This window comes from Drosophila pseudoobscura, chromosome 2, assembly GCF_009870125.1.
Source record: "Drosophila pseudoobscura strain MV-25-SWS-2005 chromosome 2, UCI_Dpse_MV25, whole genome shotgun sequence".
In the NCBI taxonomy this organism is placed as follows: domain Eukaryota; kingdom Metazoa; phylum Arthropoda; class Insecta; order Diptera; family Drosophilidae; genus Drosophila; species Drosophila pseudoobscura.
Genome location: NC_046679.1, coordinates 688,956 through 707,605, shown reverse-complemented (window position 1 = coordinate 707,605; position 18,650 = coordinate 688,956). Strand labels below are relative to the sequence as shown.

Sequence of the window (18,650 nt, the reverse complement as noted above, 5' to 3'; positions counted from 1 at the left end):
GCTAGATAGAACCCTCAGCCCAGCCCACGTAATTTTATCCCATTAATGAATCAATTTCCTACTTGACTGGCTTGTTTTAAATACTTGACTTGTTTTTCTCCTACGGCGATTGCAATATAGCGTCTCCTATATAGATAACAATTCGAACCTAGCCCACTTAACCCCCTCTATTTAGACAGATGAAAACCTTAAGTTAGACCGTTTAAATAGTATTATTTATTAAAGTTAAATATATGAGGTTAAACATTAAAATATAAAACAATAAAATGTTATCTGACGAAGATTGATAAGTTGAATGTATAAGGATATGAATGTTGATATTACTATGATCAAAAGAACTGTCTGCTAGGTCTAGAACCAGCGACGCGCCAAGCCGGAGTCAATCAGCGAACGGTTCAAGTTTACATTATCCGTACCGACGAGCACCATATGCGCGATGTTGTGTTTGATAGCTTCAACTTTTCCGAAGAGTCTGCGGTTGTTCACTTGATTTTTGAATGCGTTGACAGCCTTCGATGACCAGTTTCGACTGCTCATCGGAGCCACGTAAGCCAGGCGGCCCTGCATTCCTTGCGGCGGCAACTTGGCGAATTCTTTCATTAAAAACTTCACGTCTTTAACGTAGACGGTATCGATGACACCCGTATCGATGAGCTCCACCTTAATAGTCTTTCGTAGATTGTTCTTCCGGTGACTGACGACTTTGGCTCGCTCCCACTCCGATGAATTAATGGGGCAGACGACACACAGATGGCCGGGCGTCATCAGGCACTGCGGCATCGTGAACGTCGCCGAATCCAAATTTTTGTAGGCTTGCTGCATGTTGTGTGTAAAGTTATCATATAGGTCGTAGTCGTCGTATATCCAAAAGTGAAAGCTATGCGGATTGGTCACCTCCACAAGCTGCAGGAAGTATCGCTCATCCACTTTGAGAGTTTTTTCCAAGACGCGACGAGGCAGCTTGTAATCGGAGCGAACCGCGTCGCGAGGATAGTCGAAGCTGAGAACACGTTGATCGACAGCATATTCCGGAAAGGCATCACTCTCGTTGCAATCATCGCCGAAGGACACATCCACTTTCAGCTGGTCGAAATTGGGTAGGACCTCACGATCGTCGGATCTATAGGGTTCGATGGGCATTTGCTTCGCAACTGACACATTTTTCTCCTTTTTCTTCGTCTGGCCACTTGGATCATTATCAGTCGAATTGCATCTTGGATGTGGACGCTGAACTTGATTTTGATTGCTGTTTTTGTACAAATATTTATGCATGTCAAACATTTTTCTCATCTGGGCGCTATAGATCGGATCGATTGGATGTGTGGTTTGGGCGTTCTTCACGCGAGCTTGCTGGGAGTTAGGGAGCATATGCGGCTGAAAATTATTGACCAGATTGTACACCGGCCCAGACAAGGCCTTCTTCTCGTTGATAAAGACCAAATCTGATGGCTTCTGTGCAGCAGGAATTCTGGACTTTCTGGATATCTTCTTCTGATTGTTGACGAAATTCTGGATGTGTGCGGATTTGGCAGTTGACAGTGGCTGGACAATAGCCATAGGCCCAGAGCCGATCACCTGTGGATAATGTGATTTTAACATTAGTTTGACTATGCACAAGCATAGTACGAAAACCTAACTAAATTCACACCTTAATGACGTCTGGCATGGAGCGGAGAAAAGTTTCGACGTCTGTGTAGCCGAACTGCCAATGCGGCACTTCTGAGCCCACCATCTGCTTGTAGTCGCGAGATAGTTTCTGGAGCGTCATTCTCTCGGGTGACGACACCAGCACAGAATGCACCATCTTCTTTAGGACTCCGAGTTCTCCAGATGTATCCATATTGAAATTATATTGACTAATGCCAGCACAATAATATAATTATCAAAAAATTCCCGGTATTTTGCTTCGCCTTTTTAGGCGTCGGCTGCGAGCTTCGAATGTGGTGCGTACAATGCGTGACCGAATGTTATGCAGACAAGAACCGCGCTACATTACATGTTGGGTGATATCTCTGAATACTTTTATATAACATTTACTTTCCAAGGGAAGCTGTTTTGCACTTTCGTGTTAGTTTTTAACGGGGGCACGGACGCCACGCGTGGTTCGCGTCGCTTTTTTCAGTTGCTGTGCGGGTTGTTTGAAATTTGCTTTTGCAGCCCTAGTCATGGGACTCGACACTATCGTCATAAAAACGTAACATACCGTATCTATACAGTACCCTATATTATTATCAATGAATATTAATCATTAATTAATTAATTAAGAGCAGTAATATTATTATGTTGATTAATGTGTATATCTATTATAGACTTATTTAATACGAATATTCTTTCGATACTATTGATAGAATTTTGCCAATGCTGGTTTTCTGCAGCCCTAGCGAAAGATCCGTTATGTTTTGGCCGCCGACGCGTAATAACAACAAAAACAGTTGTAGGCGCGAAACATTAAGAGAGAGTTTTTCTGTTGGAGGCTGAAAATTGTGCGCGGAAACTATATTCTAGTTATCAAAACAAGAAAAAAAAAGAAAACGGAATAAAAGCAAGTGAGCCCATCAAGAAAGTGTTGCCACTGATGCGACACCGCACCGATCCAGACGATGCTGCTTATAAAAATATTTTATTCTTTTTTTTTCGTTCGCGTCGATTTGTGTTAAAAATTTTATATGTACATATATATATACAAAGATAGATTGATTCTTTGGGCGGCCATATAATATGTCTAGTGTGCGTTTCCAACTAGGCCGGCACAAGCAAATGGACAAGCTCCTTTGTGAACAGATCACTTAGTACCGGGCTGGAGTTTCTGCTACTATTGGTGGTGTTCTTGCTCGGCAGCAGCAAGCCACAGAGGCACGACGCTCCTCCCCTGGTCCAAAGTGCTGCTAGACTTTCAGAGTCAATACAAGCTGGATTTGAAAAACAAAAATTAATATGCCAAAAATGGCTAAAACCAAAAATAAAATAAAAAACAAAGTTGTTGCTTTTATTTTTATTTATTTAAAACTTTTTTGTTGTCAGTTGCGGTGCATCTAATTTGCGACCCGGTACTCAGTCAGTAGTCAGTGTAGAATATACATATATGTATGTGAGCTTATGATCTATATTACCATAAAACATATTCTATACGTAATTGTACGTACTCGTGAGAGTTAACATCGCAGCCGACGACTACCGCGTCTGCCTTTGTCTTTTGGTATCACTGAGGGAAGGAAAGATCTCCTCATACCAATTGTCGTAATTTTTTTAGGTGTAACCACGATCACTAGGGGATAGTGTTGCTATTGCAATCCGATTTCATTCTGGCTGAAATAATGATCCGATCTCAGCCAGTTTCGGCAGATTCTGTACGATTGCGCGTTTCGGTTGCCACAGATTTTCGTCCTTAGTGTTGGGCAGAAGGAGGCAGGGTGAAATTTTCAATTATTTTAACAGTGTGATATCACAGGTGTCTGTATACAGATCTTATGTTATTCGTCTCGTCTATTTTAAAGCCGGGCTTCGCCAAACGCCTGCCAAACAACATCCAAAGCGGGGCGACCGATACATCTCTGATCCAAACGACGCCAGATAATAAACAGGCCAATATAATTATTGTTTAAATTATAATTTGTTACATACTTAATCATATCGCCCATCCATTTCATCTACATAATATATATACGTATTAAAATAAACGTATCCGCCTGTGTGCCGTTGTGTTGTTGTTAGTTTTCCAGAACGTTCATATCGAGGAGGAGCTTCTTGGTCTGCAGGTCGATTAGTCTCCGCTTGGATCTGGCCAATTCGGCCATCTCATTAAAGTATATTGTCTCAGCTTTGAGCTTCTCGTCCATTTGCGTGGTGGTCTCCGAAAGCGAGGCGGAGTCCGCTCGGACTATGTGGTGCATGTCGCTCGATTCGGGATAATCATGCTTATCCCCAACGTCTTCGGTGTTGTCAACGACGTACTCGTAAAAGGGTTCCTGCAGCGAAATCGAAGTTACCTTAAAACAAATATGCATTACATTTACTGCGGCCGCAAAACGTGGACAGTGGAATAATACATTACACTCACCTCGTCCTCCAAATGATCCGTCACCTTCTCTATAATGCTATCTACATCATCGAAGTTGACTTTCTCCAGTGGATCCGCCATCTGCCTGCGCTCAATGTTGCACACGATCTCTTTTTTGGGCACCATCAAGTGATGATGCGAGTGGTCTAAGGTCTTCGACAGATTGGGATGGCGGCGCACGATGTGACGCATCAAGTTGGACGACGAGTGTTTGGAGGATAATGTCTTCCCACAGTGCTTGCATTTGGCCATAAACTCCGACATACGCACAAAGTGCGCCCACAGCTTGTTGTTCTTGCCAATTACTTTGTTCCGCATCTCCGCTTCCTGGCTCTGTCGATCCAGCTGTTGCTGAACGCCCATAATCGTGCGAACAGCACTCTTGGTCTCGCCTTCGCCGTCCCCCTCGCCGTCGCCATCGTCCATCATGTGCATGTCCTCAGAGGCCGAGGCCGCCGCCTCCAACTCGTCCTTTAGCTCAGCCAGCATCTTGCCTTCTTCGCCCGCAAAAATCTGTCGAGCCAGTAGCTTGTGGTTCCTTATTAGGTGGCGCGTCAGATTCGATGAAGTGTGTTTGGAGGAGAGTGTTTTGCCGCAGTGCTTGCACTGTACTATGTATTCGGTGAGGCGATGGAAATGCGAGAGGGCCTTGAAGTTTTTGCCAACCATAGTTGCATTCAAAACTTGTCTGAGTGTACCAATCCGTTTAATTACCGAATTTTTGAATTAAAATTAGGTTCTTTTGAACAAAAAATTGTTTTGGTACAGACTTTTCTAGTTCGCGATAACATATACGGTCTGACCCTTAGAAATATACCGAAATACGTCACAAATTTTAAAAAATACCGTAAATATGCTAACGAATTATTTTCATTTTTGCTCCCGAGGGAAAACGTCCGTTATTAACTTTTTGACATGTAATCAGAAATTCGATGCTGATCACGAACACTTATTCGATGTGGCCTGGGACATGGCTAGATTTAAAATTGGTTTCTATACGGTTTCTCCATTGGTCCATTGGGAAAGAGGGTGAGTCAATTACTTAAAAACCTGGAAAATACTATAAGTATAAACATTAGCAAGGTGTGTAAGCTAGACATGGTGGCAAGATAATCTGAAATCCGATCAAATATTCCGTCTGAACCTCAGAAATATACCAAGATATTCCGTATAATTTTTATTGCTAGTTTTTAATATTCCGTCGAATAATGCTGGCTAACTAAGACTCTTAGCGCATCTCATATAATTTTATGGCCTTGATGAATAAGTTTTCTACAAGATTAGTTACTTTTAAGTACTCCTTTGTATTGTATCATGTGTAAAACAAGGTTTAAACAAAAAAGGTCAACAAAAAAAGTGGCAACGTAAGTGAGTACGGAATGTAGGGACATTGCTGCGATGAAAAATCCCTCAACGAAGAGAAAGAATCCCATCAATAGCAAATCCCCAAAAAACGAGAGGATCTCCCACCAAACTTGAGCGCCAAATAATTGCCACTCAAAAGTAGCACCAAAAGTGCTGCAATGCGCATGTTAACAGTGGCAGACCAGCTGGAACAGGGTTGCCCATAATGGCAAATGTCAAAAAAGTAACCTAAAAATTTTGACACGAGGTGTTGTGCGTGTCTTTTCCTTTCTTTCTCGCTTTTTACTCGAACATGGGTAAGTCGGCTCGTGCGAAATGCGTTAAAATATCAAGGAAATTGGCTCAAAAATGCATTGAATCAATGTAAAAGTGTGTGAAAAACAATGCCACCAACGGATCGGCAATAAATCCAAAAATTTTGCTGCATTTTTCAATGAATTCAACCCTCGAACTCCCGTGCCCATGAGTTGTGGTTGGCGTGCGTGTGTTTGTGTTCTTGATATTTAAGCGCAGCCAATGTGCCATGTTTTAATTTAATTCGTATGTTTTAATATTGTTCCCAGGTATTAGCCGTGATAGTGCACACAAGCGCCGCTCTACTGGTGGCAAGCGCAAGTCGCTTCGCAAGAAGCGCAAGTTCGAGTTGGGTCGCCCCGCCGCCAACACCAAGGTAAGCGATGCCTGTCGCCTGTCCCCTGTCAGTGCGTGGCATACAGAAATGTAGCTACTTGGCATAGCATAAAATTATTGCTGATTTTCTAAAATGATGTTAACGCGTGTCAACTGTAATTGCGCATGGTTTACCTAATCGTGCGCTACTGTTTGATGATTTAAAAGCTTTATGTTCGGACTACTGATTTTCAACTGTCGCTGTCCCAACTAAATACTCTACTGCTTGGAAGTTTGCGGATATTCTAAACGGTTGGTCTTTCATTTTATTTATTGCAGCTCGGCTCCAGCCGCGTGCACTCTGTGCGCACTCGTGGAGGCAACAGCAAACTGCGTGCCCTGCGCCTGGAGAACGGCAACTTTGCCTGGGCCTCTGAGGGTGTTGCCCGCAAGACTCGTATCGCTGATGTCGTCTACAATGCGTCCAACAACGAGCTGGTGCGCACCAAGACACTGGTGAAGAACAGCATTGTGGTCATCGACGCGACGCCATTCCGCCAATGGTACGAGTCCCACTACGTGCTGCCCTTGGGACGCAAGCGCAACCCCAAGCACGCACAGAAGGAGGATGAGAACGATGTGCTGACCAAGAAGCGCAGTGAAAAGGTCATGAAGAAGTACCTGGAGCGTCAAAAGTTTGGCAAAGTTGAGCAGGCGTTGGAGGACCAGTTCACTTCTGGCCGCATCTTGGGTGTGTATTTTCTATAGTTTTCATTTTATCGCTGGCTGAATACAAATGATGTAAAATCCTTAGCGATCCAACAACTTTATTGCAAAATTCTTGTTTTAAGAATGATGCAAGCCTGTTGGGTGTGATTACGGCTTGTCATAGTTACTCTGATTGCCAAACAGCTTATGTCCAGTGCGGGCGGATTGCCTTTCGTTTGCTAATCCCCTTCTCTTTCTTTCTGCTCCTTTCAGCCTGCATTTCTTCCCGCCCCGGTCAGTGCGGTCGCTCCGACGGCTACATTCTGGAAGGCAAGGAATTGGAGTTCTACCTTAAGAAGATCAAGTCTAAGAAGTAAAGGCACTCTAGATAAGCTTGCAAGCGCAGCGCTCAGATGATCAATGGACTTGCAAAGAAAACAAAATAAAAACCGATTCTTTTGATAGAAGAATATCTCGAGCTGTCTTTTCTGTTGCATAAATAGTAGATGATATCCGCAGAGAGTAGATCGAAGATAGATTTCTTTGAAAACACACAGTTTCTATTCATGTTTTTCGTATGTTACAATAATACGTAATTATTAACAGTAGTTTAAATATCATTCGTATCGGCTATAATTACACAACGCAAAATAGGACGAGTGGCCAGGAGGGGCTAGGCATCCCTATAGCCATCCCGTAAAGTACAACAAATTCATTTCAATTTTGGACACCCAACAACGGAACCATCCTGGTGGAACCATTTATGGAATAAACTATTCTGATGTGCTGCTCGGCTTCTTGCCAGGGTTAGGTTAGTGTTCGAAAAGCGTCGTCATGACAGCCATTAATGCAATGCCAAAGACCAGGGCTAGCAGCTGCTTAATGGATTCCTTGCGTTCCTCTTCTTTTAAGAGATCAGGTAATACTGTGACCAGCGAAATGTGCAGGAAGCCGCCAGCGGTAAAGGGCATGATCCACGAGGTGCGTGCCTCTGTAAAAGAAAAGAAGAGAGCTCAGCTCACTGACGCTGAAAGATGATAGTTTTGGTGGACATACCCATGGCTGAGGTTACACCGGAGCCTCCGATCGCCACCAGGGCACCAAGTAGTCCTGCTCCTGCTGTTAGCAGCTGTGCCCGAGCCGCATCCCAGCGACTGAATCCGGAGCGCAGAAGAATGGCAAAGTCCCCGACTTCGTGGGGGATCTCGTGCACTGCAAAGGAACACCACGTAAGGATCTACGACTAGCTGAAGCCAGCATCATATTTACACAGTATGGCGAATGTGGCCAGGACTCCGTGTCTGAAGGAGACCAGAAAAGATCCAGCCACCGCCAGGCCGTGCGTAAAGTTGTCGATGGAATTGGCCAGCAGGTTCAGGTATCCGGCGACCTTCCTGGGCTGTTCTTTCTGCTCCTTGGACTTCTGCTCTCGCTCGCGCAAGAAACAGACCTTGTCCACGTCCTCAATGTCACAGGCTCCGCCGCAGCTCTCGGAGGTTCCCCCCTCCGGCAGCTTGCCCCCATGGCGGCGCAGCAGGCAGTTTGCGATCTCCACGCACTTGGGCTGGGGATTCTCCTCGTCTGCGTTCGTGTAGCCGGAGAAGATTTTCTCCACTATTGTGAAGATCAGTATGCCAGCGAGCACCCACAGTCCGGAGCGCAGCGATGGGTGGCTGTCCCCCAATTCCCCCGAGGAGCTCTGGTGATCGCCCTCCCAGGCCTCTGGTAGCAAATGGAGGAACACATCCCCCAGCAGTCCTCCCACTGCGAAGCTCAGGAGCACTCGCAGGAACTTTGATTCCGCAGCTGAAGCGAGAGACAACTTGATCTTGAAAAACGGTCTAAAATTAATCTCTTAGAGCAACACTTACGGTCTTTGTATCCATTTTTGGCCAGTTTCTCCTCTGACGGAATGATGAGCAGTGGAAAGATGCCACTGAGGCCGATAACCACCGAACCCAGCAGCGAGAACACCCACGGGGTGTACTGGAAGCTCTTAAAGTACTCTGGCACGTAATTGTTCATCAGATTTGCGTATAGCATGGTTAAATGTTCATCAAAAAAGCTGCTATTTGTGCTCATTGTTGTCTGTGTTTCAGCTACAGCTGTTTCCTGGACTGATTCTGGATCTGGATCTCGATCTTGACGACGAGTCTTCCGGTTGGGCGTTGCCTGTACTGCAGCCTGTACTTGAGATATGGGGATGTGTTCAATCACTGTCTGGTCATGTCCATTAACTCCTTAACTGAATATGTCCAACGCCTTTTTCCCAGCTGAAAGCCAAAATTCGAATTTTTAATAAAAAAGAAACCTGTGAAATTTACGAGTATATCTACAATAAAAAAATATATATAAGTCGGGCTGAATCAATTCTAGAATTTTGTTACTTGGCAACAAAATAAAGGAATACCCTGACAAGCTGATGAGAAAATCTCTTAGATATAGAAAACGGACAGACGTCAGTCAATAAGGGAGCAGTAGCCGCCCCCCTCTCTCGACTGTTGCTGTTGCTGTTGTCGGGCTCGGTTCGATAAGCAAGTCAGTGTAAAATTGAAGTCTTTAAGGCTTAAGCATGACTAGAGATAGCTTTAGCAAAGGAGCGGCGGTCAATCAAACGCTATAATGACCAAGAGATAATTGCCTCAACTATGTATCCTTTAGGCTTTTTGCATAAGCGTACGTAAGCGCATACTCGTATCCTCGCTCGAAGGCTAATAGCAGGCGGATAGCGCTAAACCAGTCACAAATTGATCATCGATTCGATCATAAAATCACGTCACAGTCCTTACACTCAATTATCCAATGATTGACGAGAAAGAAACTCAATTTCTGTCGATAGAATCACAAAAATCAGTCTCGACTACGCGTAATGGGAGGAACAATCCTTCAAAATGGATATCCGCCGCCTTTAGTGTCCGCAAAGATACTAATTGAAATTGTAAACGCCACTGTTGGGTACTCCCACGTCTCAGTGCTCAGTTCTCTGTTCTCAGTTCTGTTTGATGTGTGACTGCCTGCTGCTGTGCACGATGAAGCTTAAACTGTTCAATTTTTCCGCGATAAGATACAGGTAGACGCCGCACTGCCACTGCCACCCATATCACTGATGTTGGTTGCTTTGTTAAACGGCAATCGTGTACATCTTTATAGGGAAAAACGGCCACTGGCTGCGTCTCTCTAAGTACTAGTCATCAAACTCCTAAATTAAATCATCCAACTACTGATATCATGGCTGATCATTTTAGGATTTTCATTTGTTCAAGCGTTTCGCATAGGCAGTGGCAGAGCCAGCAACCAGCAACCAGACGCAGAAAATTCTGCTGCCACAAAATCCGAGCGAGATAGCCCCACTCTCGTATCTCTCGCAGTCTTTGGTTGTCATTGAACTATCCATACAAAGACACGATTCGGAAGAGCGCACCGACGTTTAAGTACTCTCGACATTAAAGAAACAACAAATTTAAATGGGTTCTTCTTATAGAGGCTATATGATTAGTGGTCCGATCGGGCAGATTCTGAAGAAATTATGAAGGAACAGAACATACACAGCAGAAACGACACTAGGAGAATGTGTGATATATGTATGTATGTACATATGTGTAATGTGCGTGCAAATGTATGCCACTCGGAGATGAAGTTTATATACATATGTATGTAGTTCATAGATGTCGTTTCACTGTTGTACACTGTTTAATCGTACATTGTACACACTTATGATTTTCTTAGCTTCGTATTTATGTACATACATACATATGTACATATTTACCATACAATACAAGTGCACAAATGGGGGACAATGGATTGTTGTTCAGCCTCCAAACGTGATTTTTGGCGGTGTATTTGTATAATTTCAACTGTTAACACAATAGCACTATAACTATAACACACTTGACTGTTACTAATGCGGAAATTTATGCTCCAAGCTCCCACAAGTCGTCGTCTTATCGCGCCGGTAAATAAGCTCGTTCTGAGGGAGGCAACGTCTTTCGTTGCATTCTTATAGAAAGAGCAGAACAGATCGAATAGAAATCGTATCTTAGGGGTTCCAGCTATATTACTATATATATGCTTCCCCATACAACAGTTGCTAACCAATGAATTACATGAATCACATTATTGACAACGACTCCCGCTTGACAAACCAATGGCGCCGATTATTTTGCACTCTGCACTACAGAAACGAGACATGACAAATTAACAAAACTGGAATGAAACTAAATGAAATGCTGATTATCAGCAGAAACGTGCTGTTGCTGCACATGTGTAAGAACTTAAGTAGAAAAAAGATGGTCCCTTAAACAATTACGTTAACTAATCCTAATATTTACATAAATGTACATATGTATGTACCATGTAATTGTTTATTTGCAAGTAAATGCTGATAACACACACACTGTTGCCTGTCAGCTGATTGTATTTTCAATTTCACTGCTGAAAACCGCAACAAATACAATTAAAATTAAATATACTTTTCTGTGGATCGAAAAACATACGAGAAACACACGAGTGTTTCGGCATTATAACCCTTTGGATTCTTAGTAAAATCGTTTAAACCGGACTGTAGGCAAAACCAGTTTTCCAAACAAGTTCGCTTTGTTGTTGTCTATCCAAATCAATGCGTTTGTTTTTGTACTCGTACTCCTATGTCTGTGATAACAGGTAGTATAGTAATGTTGAAGTAGTGATCGGCGGAGCACAGATTTTTAAGATTAACTCGAGTGCAAAAAATTATCAAATATGGCCGCTATGGCAGCTGTTTGGCGTGTGTGGGTTGGGGTGGTGTGGGGCGAATGCACAGTTATTCGGTTAAACAGCGCCTTACGCTAGGTTAGTTATTTATATTGCGGTTCTTTACCGTTATGCTGGTTGTGTTGGCGTCAACGTGCTCGTCTTCAATGAGGCACAAAGGAAAAGTCTTTTGTTTTGTTTTCATTTACTTTTGTGACTGTTGCGTTCGCGAACAAACATAATCTTATTGTTTATCTAATGCGCAGTAGCGGACAGAGTGGCACCCACTAAACAATATAAATGCACGATTCTCTTATTCGATAGGATTCCTAAGGAATGTCTTTGTCGTTGTGAGATACAGTCCTCCCTTCAGAAGAACTTTGCGTTTAATACCGCACTTGGTAGACTCTCTCGGAGTCACTCTACGAAAGGTTACAAGTACACAAATTGCACATAAATATGTACGTTTGTTTACTAGTGTGCCGTGTGGAAAACAAACATGGCTGGCGAACAGCTGGCTGCTATCGATAGTTAATCGAATAGTTGCAGCATAGGGGTGCGAGCGTGACTGCCTGCCTGCGTGACCAGAACAGGACTTGAATCAGGTAAGGACATCCTTTAACCACTTGAAAATAATATGTCTCATTTAATTTGTAAACCGAGTTTTAGTCAAAGCACAATACATGCAAGTACTAAAGAATAGTTCATCTAGTAGAAAATGTTTTCATCAATGGCCTAAAATTATGTGGGCAGAGCTAAAGGTTTTAGTTAGTCAGTATTATTCAACGGAATATCAAAATTGAGCAATAGGAACGACTTTTCTCTTACATTTTATTTGTTTGACTATATTCGCTAAATTCCTTTGTACGAAATTTGTAATAGAAGAAAGTGTTTAAAATAAACCAGTCAATTAGAAAATAGATTCATTAATTGGGTAAAATTATGTAGGCGTGGCTAAATGTTCTATATAGCTGGTAATATTCGATGGAAGATCAAAATTAAGGAAAATGTAAAATAGAACTTGAATTCGTTAGTATATTTACGGGCTATTTTTAAAATGAGACCGTATATTCAATTATATTTCTGAGGGTCAGACGGTATATTTTAACGCGGCCACACTGGACTCTACGTAGAAAATAAATTAAAAAACAATTGATTTCTACATAAAAATTCATAGTGGTAAAATGTTTTTTAACCCCAAATGTTTCTAAAATGTTAAAAACATTGACTGTTGCGTTAGCGCGACAGCCAAGAACGACGTAAGTCAACAAACATCTGAAGCGTGAGCAACGCTCCACAACAACAAAAGGGAGTTAAGTTAATAACAAAAAGGCGAAAAAAGTACTTCGTCAAAATTTGCATACAAAAACGAGTTGAGTTGGTTAGGTAATACACAGAGACGAGACCCCATTGACTACGCACAACCACTGCTCAACAATGAGTAAGCTGGAGACCGATTCGGACAGTTCCGAGGAATTTTTCGATGCCGAAGACACTACGCCCAATCGTCATTCCACACTGTGGTACGCATCGCACTCTAATCTTATATCCAGCGTGGCTGACTAATACACAAATTTGTACATTCTAGTCGTAGATTGCCGGCAGAGGTGGCTCAGGAGTTTATATTTCCAGAGCCTGCAGTGCGTGTCAATGCGGCCGCCTCATCGGATAGCGATGCGACTCCCATTGGCGCTGGAACGCCTGCCACACGGAGTCCCACCAACAGTCTAGGTGCTCGTCTGAAGCAGCAAGATATAGCACCCGTAGTCTTCGCCGAGCCGAAGCCAGTGCATGGAGCAGTAAGTGGGGCACGGTCATATGTTGGGTGCATTTGTCAGTTTTGCCTAAGAATTTCCAATATTAACAATAAAAATATTTGTATTCTCTTCTTTCATATTTTGTTGTGGTTTATACACTCTCTTTCTGTCGTAAATATGATGCGAAAAACAACTTAAACTTCAATCTAATCCTATAACTATGAAACGTATCGTATATAGTATGGTAGACAACGCTTTCGCGAACTCCGTCAGTGCATGCAAAACGATGAAGATGATAATCCAGGAAATACACTCACACCTGACTCTCAGGTATTTATTTTTGCGAACTGCTTTGATTTCTTATTGTTTAATCCTTCGTTACTTATTGATGATTTCTTTACTGATTGCAGAATAGCTCCACGGATGGGATTTTCACCAATCGATCTACGCATCCGTTCAAGGTTATCGAAACCGATGCGATGAGCATACAGAGCATGACATCCTTGGGTCGCGTGGGACGCATCTTGGCAGGCAGTATAGACCCTTCGGGTGAGTGAGAATTTGACGTTCATTTAACTCGTCAAAAAACTAAGCAAGCCCTCAATTCTATGCTCAGCCATCAGTATTGATCGAGAGTCCCTGGCCTCCCTGAATGCCCAGCAGAAGCATCAGCAACAGCAACAGGCACAGACGCAGACGCAACCCCAACAACCGACGCAGTCTTCGACCATGTCCTCAGCAACGAGAACTGCAAGCACATCCTCTGGCATAGGGACGCCAGCTGTCTCGCCCAAGCATCAGCAGCAAGATGCTGCAGTTCCCAGTGCATTAGGCACTGCTTCTAGGGTCCCCTCGAATGCTTCAGTACCTGTGCAGGCATCAGCTGCTGTTGGAATCATGTTGCAAGAGCCAGATGTGATAGCAAGCACAAAGCTTGCGCAGTCCAAGACAACAGATTCTATCACCTCATGCGGGCCAGTGGCGCCACCGCGAAGGAAGAAAAAATCGCGACACCTTTCAAGCAGTTCCTCGGATCAGTTCAATATGTCCGACCGGCCGACCGACGCGGAAGACACCGACAGCGACACTCGTTCTGTAAGAAGCGTACGCGATGCCCAACAGAAGCTGCGCGATGACTTTGTCCTGGAGTTTGAGAGCTCGCTGAACGATGCCAATACCTCGGCATCCAGCAACACATTGACCTGCTCGTCCACCAACACAATCGTATCGGCCACGACCACGGCCACGCCCTCGTCTCTGGTGCAGATGCCGTCGATGAGTGCCATGCATATACGTCCCATGTTGGCCACGACGGCAATTGCTGCCCTCTCCAAGCCTTCGCATTCGCTGGGGAGCAGTTCCACCTCAGTTTACTCGAAGCCAAGTCCCTCAAACTCGGCCAAGAGCAACTCAGCGCCAGGACGCGTCAGCTCCATCGATCCGAATCAGGGTCTCAATCTATTCAAGGCCATTCAGGGGGGCTACGTAGTCAAGCCACGTGACGAGGCCAGCAACAAGGCCCAGGGTCCATCCCAGGATGAGATTGAGCGAATTGAGAAAATGCTCATGGAGAACGCAAATCGTCCCAAGTTGGCGGGCACCGGCTCCAATAGCTTGGGCAGTGCCACGCGGTGAGTTTTCTTTGATTTTTGGTTTTCTGAAATGAAATATGTTTGGTTCTCTGTTTGCCCCACAGATATCCAGCCTTGTATCGCGTCACCAACGACAAGGAACGACGAAAGTCTGCTGGCGACGAAGATGTGCTAAGGCAGATGAACATTTACGTGCGGACACGCACCAGCTCTGGCAAGCAGCTTACCGACTTTGAGATACTCGAGCAAGTGCCTGTGAAGAACCTGGACACGGGAGAGAACATGCCGCTCTCCGAGATGCGTTCACCGCCAGTGCCTGAGGGCTGGAATCCACTCTCGCTGCATATCCTAAAGCTGACGTCCCACCTGGAGGTGACCCAGAAAGAGTCCGATGAGGAGAGTGTGATTGGCATACCGCCTAGTATTGAAGGCCAACAGCCCGACGAGGAAGAGCTCGAAACGGACGACGGTAGTCGTCTGAAGAAGAAAACGGCACGCATTAAGCGCTTCTTTGGCACCACAATGCGCAAGACTGTGGACAAGGCCAAATCGATTGCATCTGAAGTGTCGCATGCGCGACACAAGGAGGATGTCGCTGATATCGTGGACGCCATGAATCCCGAGCAGAATATCAAAATCAAAGCGTCATCGTCCAACAAGGGACCCTACGAATTCACCAAACTCCAGCACGTGCAGGACTTAAGTGGCGAGGACACGAGCGCAGTGTGGTGCATGAAGTTCAGCTCGTGCGGGCGCCTCTTGGCCACAGCGGGGCAGGATAAGGTTCTGCGAATTTGGGTGTTGAAAGATGCCTATCCATTCTTTCAGGTAACTGCTCTTGCAAATATCAATTTTCTTGTGCCTAATGCTCATTGAATATTAACATTCCCTAGGACATGCGCAACAAATACAATGCCGATCAAAAGTCATCGCCCACGCCCTCACAGGAGTCTCTCGTTTCGCAGCACTCGGCCGAGGAGGCGATTGCTATGGCCACAGCCGCTGAGAAATGCACAGGGCCCTTCATGCCCAAGCCCTTCTGCACCTACAACGGGCACACCTCGGATCTGCTGGATGTTAGCTGGTCGAAGAACTACTTCATCCTGTCTAGCAGCATGGACAAGACGGTCCGCCTGTGGCACATATCCAGAAAGGAGTGCCTCTGCTGCTTTCAGCATATTGATTTTGTCACAGCCATTGCCTTCCATCCGCGCGACGATCGATACTTTCTGAGCGGAAGCCTCGATGGCAAGCTGAGACTGTGGAATATACCGGACAAGAAGGTGGCTCTGTGGAACGAGGTGGATGGCCAGACAAAGCTCATCACGGCAGCCAATTTCTGTCAGAACGGTCAGTTTGCTGTGGTGGGCAGCTACGATGGACGCTGCATATTCTACAACACGGACCAGCTTAAGTACCACACACAGATCCATGTGCGCTCTACCCGCGGCAAGAATCGCATTGGCCGCAAGATCAGCGGCATCGAGCCCATGCCCGGAGAGGACAAAATATTGGTCACCTCCAATGACAGCCGAGTGCGCCTTTACGATTTGAGGGATCTCAACTTGTCCTGCAAGTACAAGGGTTACTTGAATGTGTCCTCGCAGATCAAGGGGTCGTTCAGTCACGACGGGAAGTATATCATTGCCGGATCCGAGAATCAATGCATTTACGTATGGAAGACCAATCACGACTACTCCAAGCTGAGCTCGGTTAGTAAAATAGATTATTTACAGCCATGCAGAAAGTTCCCCTATTCCCTGTTTGCTAATTGCTGTGTAATCCTTACAGGTTCGTCGCGATCGCAGCGATTTCTGGGAGGGCATTAAAGCACATAATGCCACTGTCACCTGTGCCATATTCGCGCCACATCCAGAGGCCATCATCAAACCAGAACCTGATGAAATTTCGAATGAAAAGGTAACAGCCAAACAACCTTTCGTTTATCTGTTTCAGATACTGATTCAAGTGTTTTCTGCTTTCGGTTTTAGCTGGCTCACAATGCACCTGATCCACTTGTCGAACAGCATAAAAAGGGATGCGGCTACGTGCTGGTCAGCGCAGATTTCAATGGGGCAATAAAGGTGTTCATTAATAAGACAAAGCCCAAGCACAGCAGTCTGCCCTACACGGCTATAGCGGATTAGATAATCGCAGGTCTATTCTATCGTAGATGGAAGAAAAAACGGAAACGGAAACGAAAACGAGAAAGTAAATGATGTAATTGATTTGTGTTGTATTTTTATTTGTGATTATATTTGTCAGTTTTTATACCATTCATTTCTAGCGCCATTTCTGCTTATTTATATACAAACAATACAATACATACGTAATCCTTATAAATGCTACACCTATGTGTCTACCCTCGTATCGCAGTATATGAAAAGTTGTTAACTAAATGCGGTTCTGCTAGCACGAAATATTTGTAATGTTATGTATTTTTAACGCTGATTGAATGAATGAATGTGTGTGTAGATATTTAATTTGCAAATGTTTCTTTTATTGTTTAACATTATTTTGAAAGTCAATTTTACACTATAATGCCTTCTCCCTGCACGGATGGGAATGACTTTGTACAGAAAAGCGTGATGAGTACATTTTCTGACACATCCCAGGATCCCAGGCCAGGAAGATGTCGAATGTCGAAGATGCCGGCCGAATCGCAAAGCAGTTACTTTTAAAACCTACACACATAATTAATTTATAACTAACTTTATAATATAGTACGAGTATATTTTGTGTAAAGTAAAGTTGTGCAACCCTCGGAACGGAACGGGGAAACTAAAAACTAATGTGCTGTAATGTTTATATTGATTTTCTTCAGAGTAGAAGTTGAAGTGCTTCGGGATTAGAGACGGCTCAGGGCAGGAACGGAATGTCTGCTGTTTAGCGAAAGCTTAACCTTCATGTTTGCGGCTTCCTAAGTTGCTGGGTGGGGGCTTGGGTGTTGGATACTGCAAGTAAAAAGTAGAAAAATGTAATTCATGTAATGTGATATTTTCATATTTACAGCAAGGGCCATGACTAAATGCTCTGGCACAAGGATAACCTAAGGAAAGCTCTCTTTGTTTTCAACTCGTGACTGCAATCGAAATCATTTTCGTTTTTGAGACAGCCAAATGCTACCATTTTCCCTCTTTTTGGGGACCACGTATTCGTGTTTCTTGTCATTAGCAAAGTTCTGTGGGGGTAATAGCAGCAACCCCAAAAACATGAGACGTCTGTCTGTGCACCTACTATATATCTGAAGTATACATATGCACAAGATTGGTATAAACATAGTACTACATGTATGTAGACCGGTTCTTTCTTGGTAGGTTTTCGTGTGGCTATTGCCGCAGTTTCATTTGCAGGAACGTACAAATGTACCTGCACGAATGTCGTTGGTCTTTGTTCCTGTCATTCAGTCGGTAAAATGTTACTCCAGGGGGAGGGTACTCCCACTGCAGTGGGCAGTGGGTGTGGCGAATCGATGCCGCAACACCAGCCGGGCCCGGCCAGCGAACAGCTGATTGCACGCCAGACGCCGGCCATACTTGTTCCAAATGCCAATCAATGCACTTTTGGCCATGTGCCAAGTTTCTCTTTGGAAAATCGGGAGAGCGGGAGAGCCAGAAAAACGTGAAGTAAGAAGTGAGAAAGCATTGAGCCTCGACTCACTCGAACGTGTAGAATAATCAATGAAAATGTGCAGTTGCCTAAGTTGTCTAAAATCTGCATGCAAGATTCCAAAAATCATTTAATTCCATGCAGTAGAGTTGGTACTGTCGCTGCCCCCCCGCACACCCACACAATCGCACTGTCCACAGACACAGCCACAGCTACAGACACAGA

At 44.4% G+C, this 18,650-nt stretch overlaps 5 protein-coding genes, 1 long non-coding RNA gene and 1 other non-coding gene across 16 annotated transcripts; 3 read left to right on the top strand and 4 right to left on the bottom strand.

Moving 5' to 3' along the window:
- Positions 1–192: 192 nt before the first annotated feature.
- Positions 193–2,163, bottom strand: LOC6896718 (uncharacterized). The gene is made up of 2 exons (XM_002136896.3): positions 1,649–2,163; positions 193–1,575 (listed from the first exon to the last, which is right to left on the bottom strand). Exons 1-2 carry the CDS (start codon positions 1,838–1,840, stop codon positions 352–354), a joined length of 1,416 nt encoding a protein of 471 aa, XP_002136932.2. The 5' UTR covers positions 1,841–2,163; the 3' UTR covers positions 193–351.
- Positions 2,164–3,535: 1,372 nt separating this feature from the next.
- On the bottom strand, positions 3,536–4,912 carry LOC4800242 (uncharacterized). Of its 4 annotated transcripts, XR_004470546.1 has the most exons (3): positions 4,058–4,909; positions 3,622–3,986; positions 3,536–3,551 (listed from the first exon to the last, which is right to left on the bottom strand). XR_004470546.1 is itself a non-coding variant. In XM_033384672.1 (2 exons), the coding sequence occupies exons 1-2, from the start codon at positions 4,724–4,726 to the stop codon at positions 3,708–3,710; spliced, it is 621 nt and encodes a 206-aa protein (XP_033240563.1). In that variant the 5' UTR covers positions 4,727–4,912; the 3' UTR covers positions 3,592–3,707. The 4 variants fall into 4 exon arrangements, 3 of the variants coding, with proteins under 3 accessions (XP_033240563.1, XP_033240562.1, XP_001357650.2); XM_033384672.1 differs by lacking the exon at positions 3,536–3,551 and having other exon boundaries at positions 3,592–3,965; positions 4,364–4,912; XM_033384671.1 differs by lacking the exon at positions 3,536–3,551 and having other exon boundaries at positions 3,595–3,965; positions 4,058–4,910.
- A 62-nt stretch (positions 4,913–4,974) lies between these two features.
- Positions 4,975–7,211, top strand: RpS8 (ribosomal protein S8). Of its 2 annotated transcripts, none has more exons than XM_015183249.2 (4): positions 4,975–5,086; positions 5,986–6,092; positions 6,371–6,782; positions 7,013–7,211. In XM_015183249.2, the coding sequence occupies exons 1-4, from the start codon at positions 4,990–4,992 to the stop codon at positions 7,114–7,116; spliced, it is 720 nt and encodes a 239-aa protein (XP_015038735.2). In that variant the 5' UTR covers positions 4,975–4,989; the 3' UTR covers positions 7,117–7,211. The 2 variants fall into 2 exon arrangements, with proteins under 2 accessions (XP_015038735.2, XP_001357651.1); XM_001357614.4 differs by lacking the exon at positions 4,975–5,086 and adding an exon at positions 5,587–5,718.
- On the top strand, positions 6,888–6,934 carry LOC6896719 (small nucleolar RNA R442). Its single transcript, XR_053340.2, has one exon. It is a non-coding gene; the product is annotated as a small nucleolar RNA R442 (small nucleolar RNA).
- A 66-nt stretch (positions 7,212–7,277) lies between the features above and the next one.
- On the bottom strand, positions 7,278–11,960 carry Zip99C (Zinc transporter Zip99C). 4 transcript variants are annotated; one of them, XM_003736176.3, is made up of 5 exons: positions 11,595–11,960; positions 8,611–9,012; positions 8,009–8,545; positions 7,796–7,951; positions 7,278–7,730 (listed from the first exon to the last, which is right to left on the bottom strand). In XM_003736176.3, exons 2-5 carry the CDS (start codon positions 8,819–8,821, stop codon positions 7,552–7,554), a joined length of 1,083 nt encoding a protein of 360 aa, XP_003736224.1. In that variant the 5' UTR covers positions 8,822–9,012; positions 11,595–11,960; the 3' UTR covers positions 7,278–7,551. The 4 variants fall into 4 exon arrangements, with proteins under 4 accessions (XP_003736224.1, XP_001357652.1, XP_015038738.1 ...); XM_001357615.5 differs by lacking the exon at positions 11,595–11,960 and adding an exon at positions 9,076–9,092; XM_015183252.2 differs by lacking the exon at positions 11,595–11,960 and having other exon boundaries at positions 8,611–8,923; positions 8,986–9,008.
- A 589-nt stretch (positions 11,961–12,549) lies between these two features.
- Positions 12,550–17,096, top strand: LOC4800238 (WD repeat-containing protein 44). Of its 2 annotated transcripts, XM_003736177.3 has the most exons (9): positions 12,551–12,990; positions 13,056–13,266; positions 13,465–13,554; positions 13,635–13,773; positions 13,841–14,855; positions 14,921–15,644; positions 15,710–16,528; positions 16,608–16,736; positions 16,808–17,096. In XM_003736177.3, the coding sequence occupies exons 1-9, from the start codon at positions 12,905–12,907 to the stop codon at positions 16,961–16,963; spliced, it is 3,369 nt and encodes a 1,122-aa protein (XP_003736225.2). In that variant the 5' UTR covers positions 12,551–12,904; the 3' UTR covers positions 16,964–17,096. The 2 variants fall into 2 exon arrangements, with proteins under 2 accessions (XP_033240481.1, XP_003736225.2); XM_033384590.1 differs by lacking the exon at positions 13,465–13,554 and having other exon boundaries at positions 12,550–12,990.
- On the bottom strand, positions 17,033–18,646 carry LOC117185055 (uncharacterized). Of its 2 annotated transcripts, none has more exons than XR_004470547.1 (2): positions 18,186–18,646; positions 17,033–17,770 (listed from the first exon to the last, which is right to left on the bottom strand). It is a non-coding gene; the product is annotated as an uncharacterized lncRNA (long non-coding RNA). The 2 variants fall into 2 exon arrangements; XR_004470548.1 differs by lacking the exon at positions 18,186–18,646 and adding an exon at positions 17,827–18,179.
- Between the last annotated feature and the right edge of the window lie 4 nt (positions 18,647–18,650).

What these genes read in the sequence shown, in the direction of transcription:
- Zip99C (XM_003736176.3), bottom strand. Translation starts at nt 8,821, where the DNA reads ATGAGCACAAATAGCAGCTTTTTTGATGAACATTTAACCATGCTATAC. An exon ending in CAAAAATGGATACAAAGACC is followed by an intron (nt 8,546 to 8,610) that starts GTAAGTGTTGCT and finishes CTCTCGCTTCAG; the next exon opens with CTGCGGAATCAAAGTTCCTG. An exon ending in GGCCACATTCGCCATACTGT is followed by an intron (nt 7,952 to 8,008) that starts GTAAATATGATG and finishes GTTCCTTTGCAG; the next exon opens with TGCACGAGATCCCCCACGAA.
- LOC6896718 (XM_002136896.3), bottom strand. Translation starts at nt 1,840, where the DNA reads ATGGATACATCTGGAGAACTCGGAGTCCTAAAGAAGATGGTGCATTCT. An exon ending in CCATGCCAGACGTCATTAAG is followed by an intron (nt 1,576 to 1,648) that starts GTGTGAATTTAG and finishes CATTATCCACAG; the next exon opens with GTGATCGGCTCTGGGCCTAT.
- LOC4800242 (XM_001357613.4), bottom strand. Translation starts at nt 4,726, where the DNA reads ATGGTTGGCAAAAACTTCAAGGCCCTCTCGCATTTCCATCGCCTCACC. An exon ending in CGGATCATTTGGAGGACGAG is followed by an intron (nt 3,987 to 4,057) that starts GTGAGTGTAATG and finishes ATTTGTTTTAAG; the next exon opens with GTAACTTCGATTTCGCTGCA.
- RpS8 (XM_015183249.2), top strand. Translation starts at nt 4,990, where the DNA reads ATGCTGATCACGAACACTTATTCGATGTGGCCTGGGACATGGCTAGAT. An exon ending in TTGGTCCATTGGGAAAGAGG is followed by an intron (nt 5,087 to 5,985) that starts GTGAGTCAATTA and finishes TATTGTTCCCAG; the next exon opens with GTATTAGCCGTGATAGTGCA. An exon ending in CACTTCTGGCCGCATCTTGG is followed by an intron (nt 6,783 to 7,012) that starts GTGTGTATTTTC and finishes TGCTCCTTTCAG; the next exon opens with CCTGCATTTCTTCCCGCCCC.
- LOC4800238 (XM_003736177.3), top strand. Translation starts at nt 12,905, where the DNA reads ATGAGTAAGCTGGAGACCGATTCGGACAGTTCCGAGGAATTTTTCGAT. An exon ending in CGAAGCCAGTGCATGGAGCA is followed by an intron (nt 13,267 to 13,464) that starts GTAAGTGGGGCA and finishes TATCGTATATAG; the next exon opens with TATGGTAGACAACGCTTTCG. An exon ending in ATGCCTATCCATTCTTTCAG is followed by an intron (nt 15,645 to 15,709) that starts GTAACTGCTCTT and finishes AACATTCCCTAG; the next exon opens with GACATGCGCAACAAATACAA.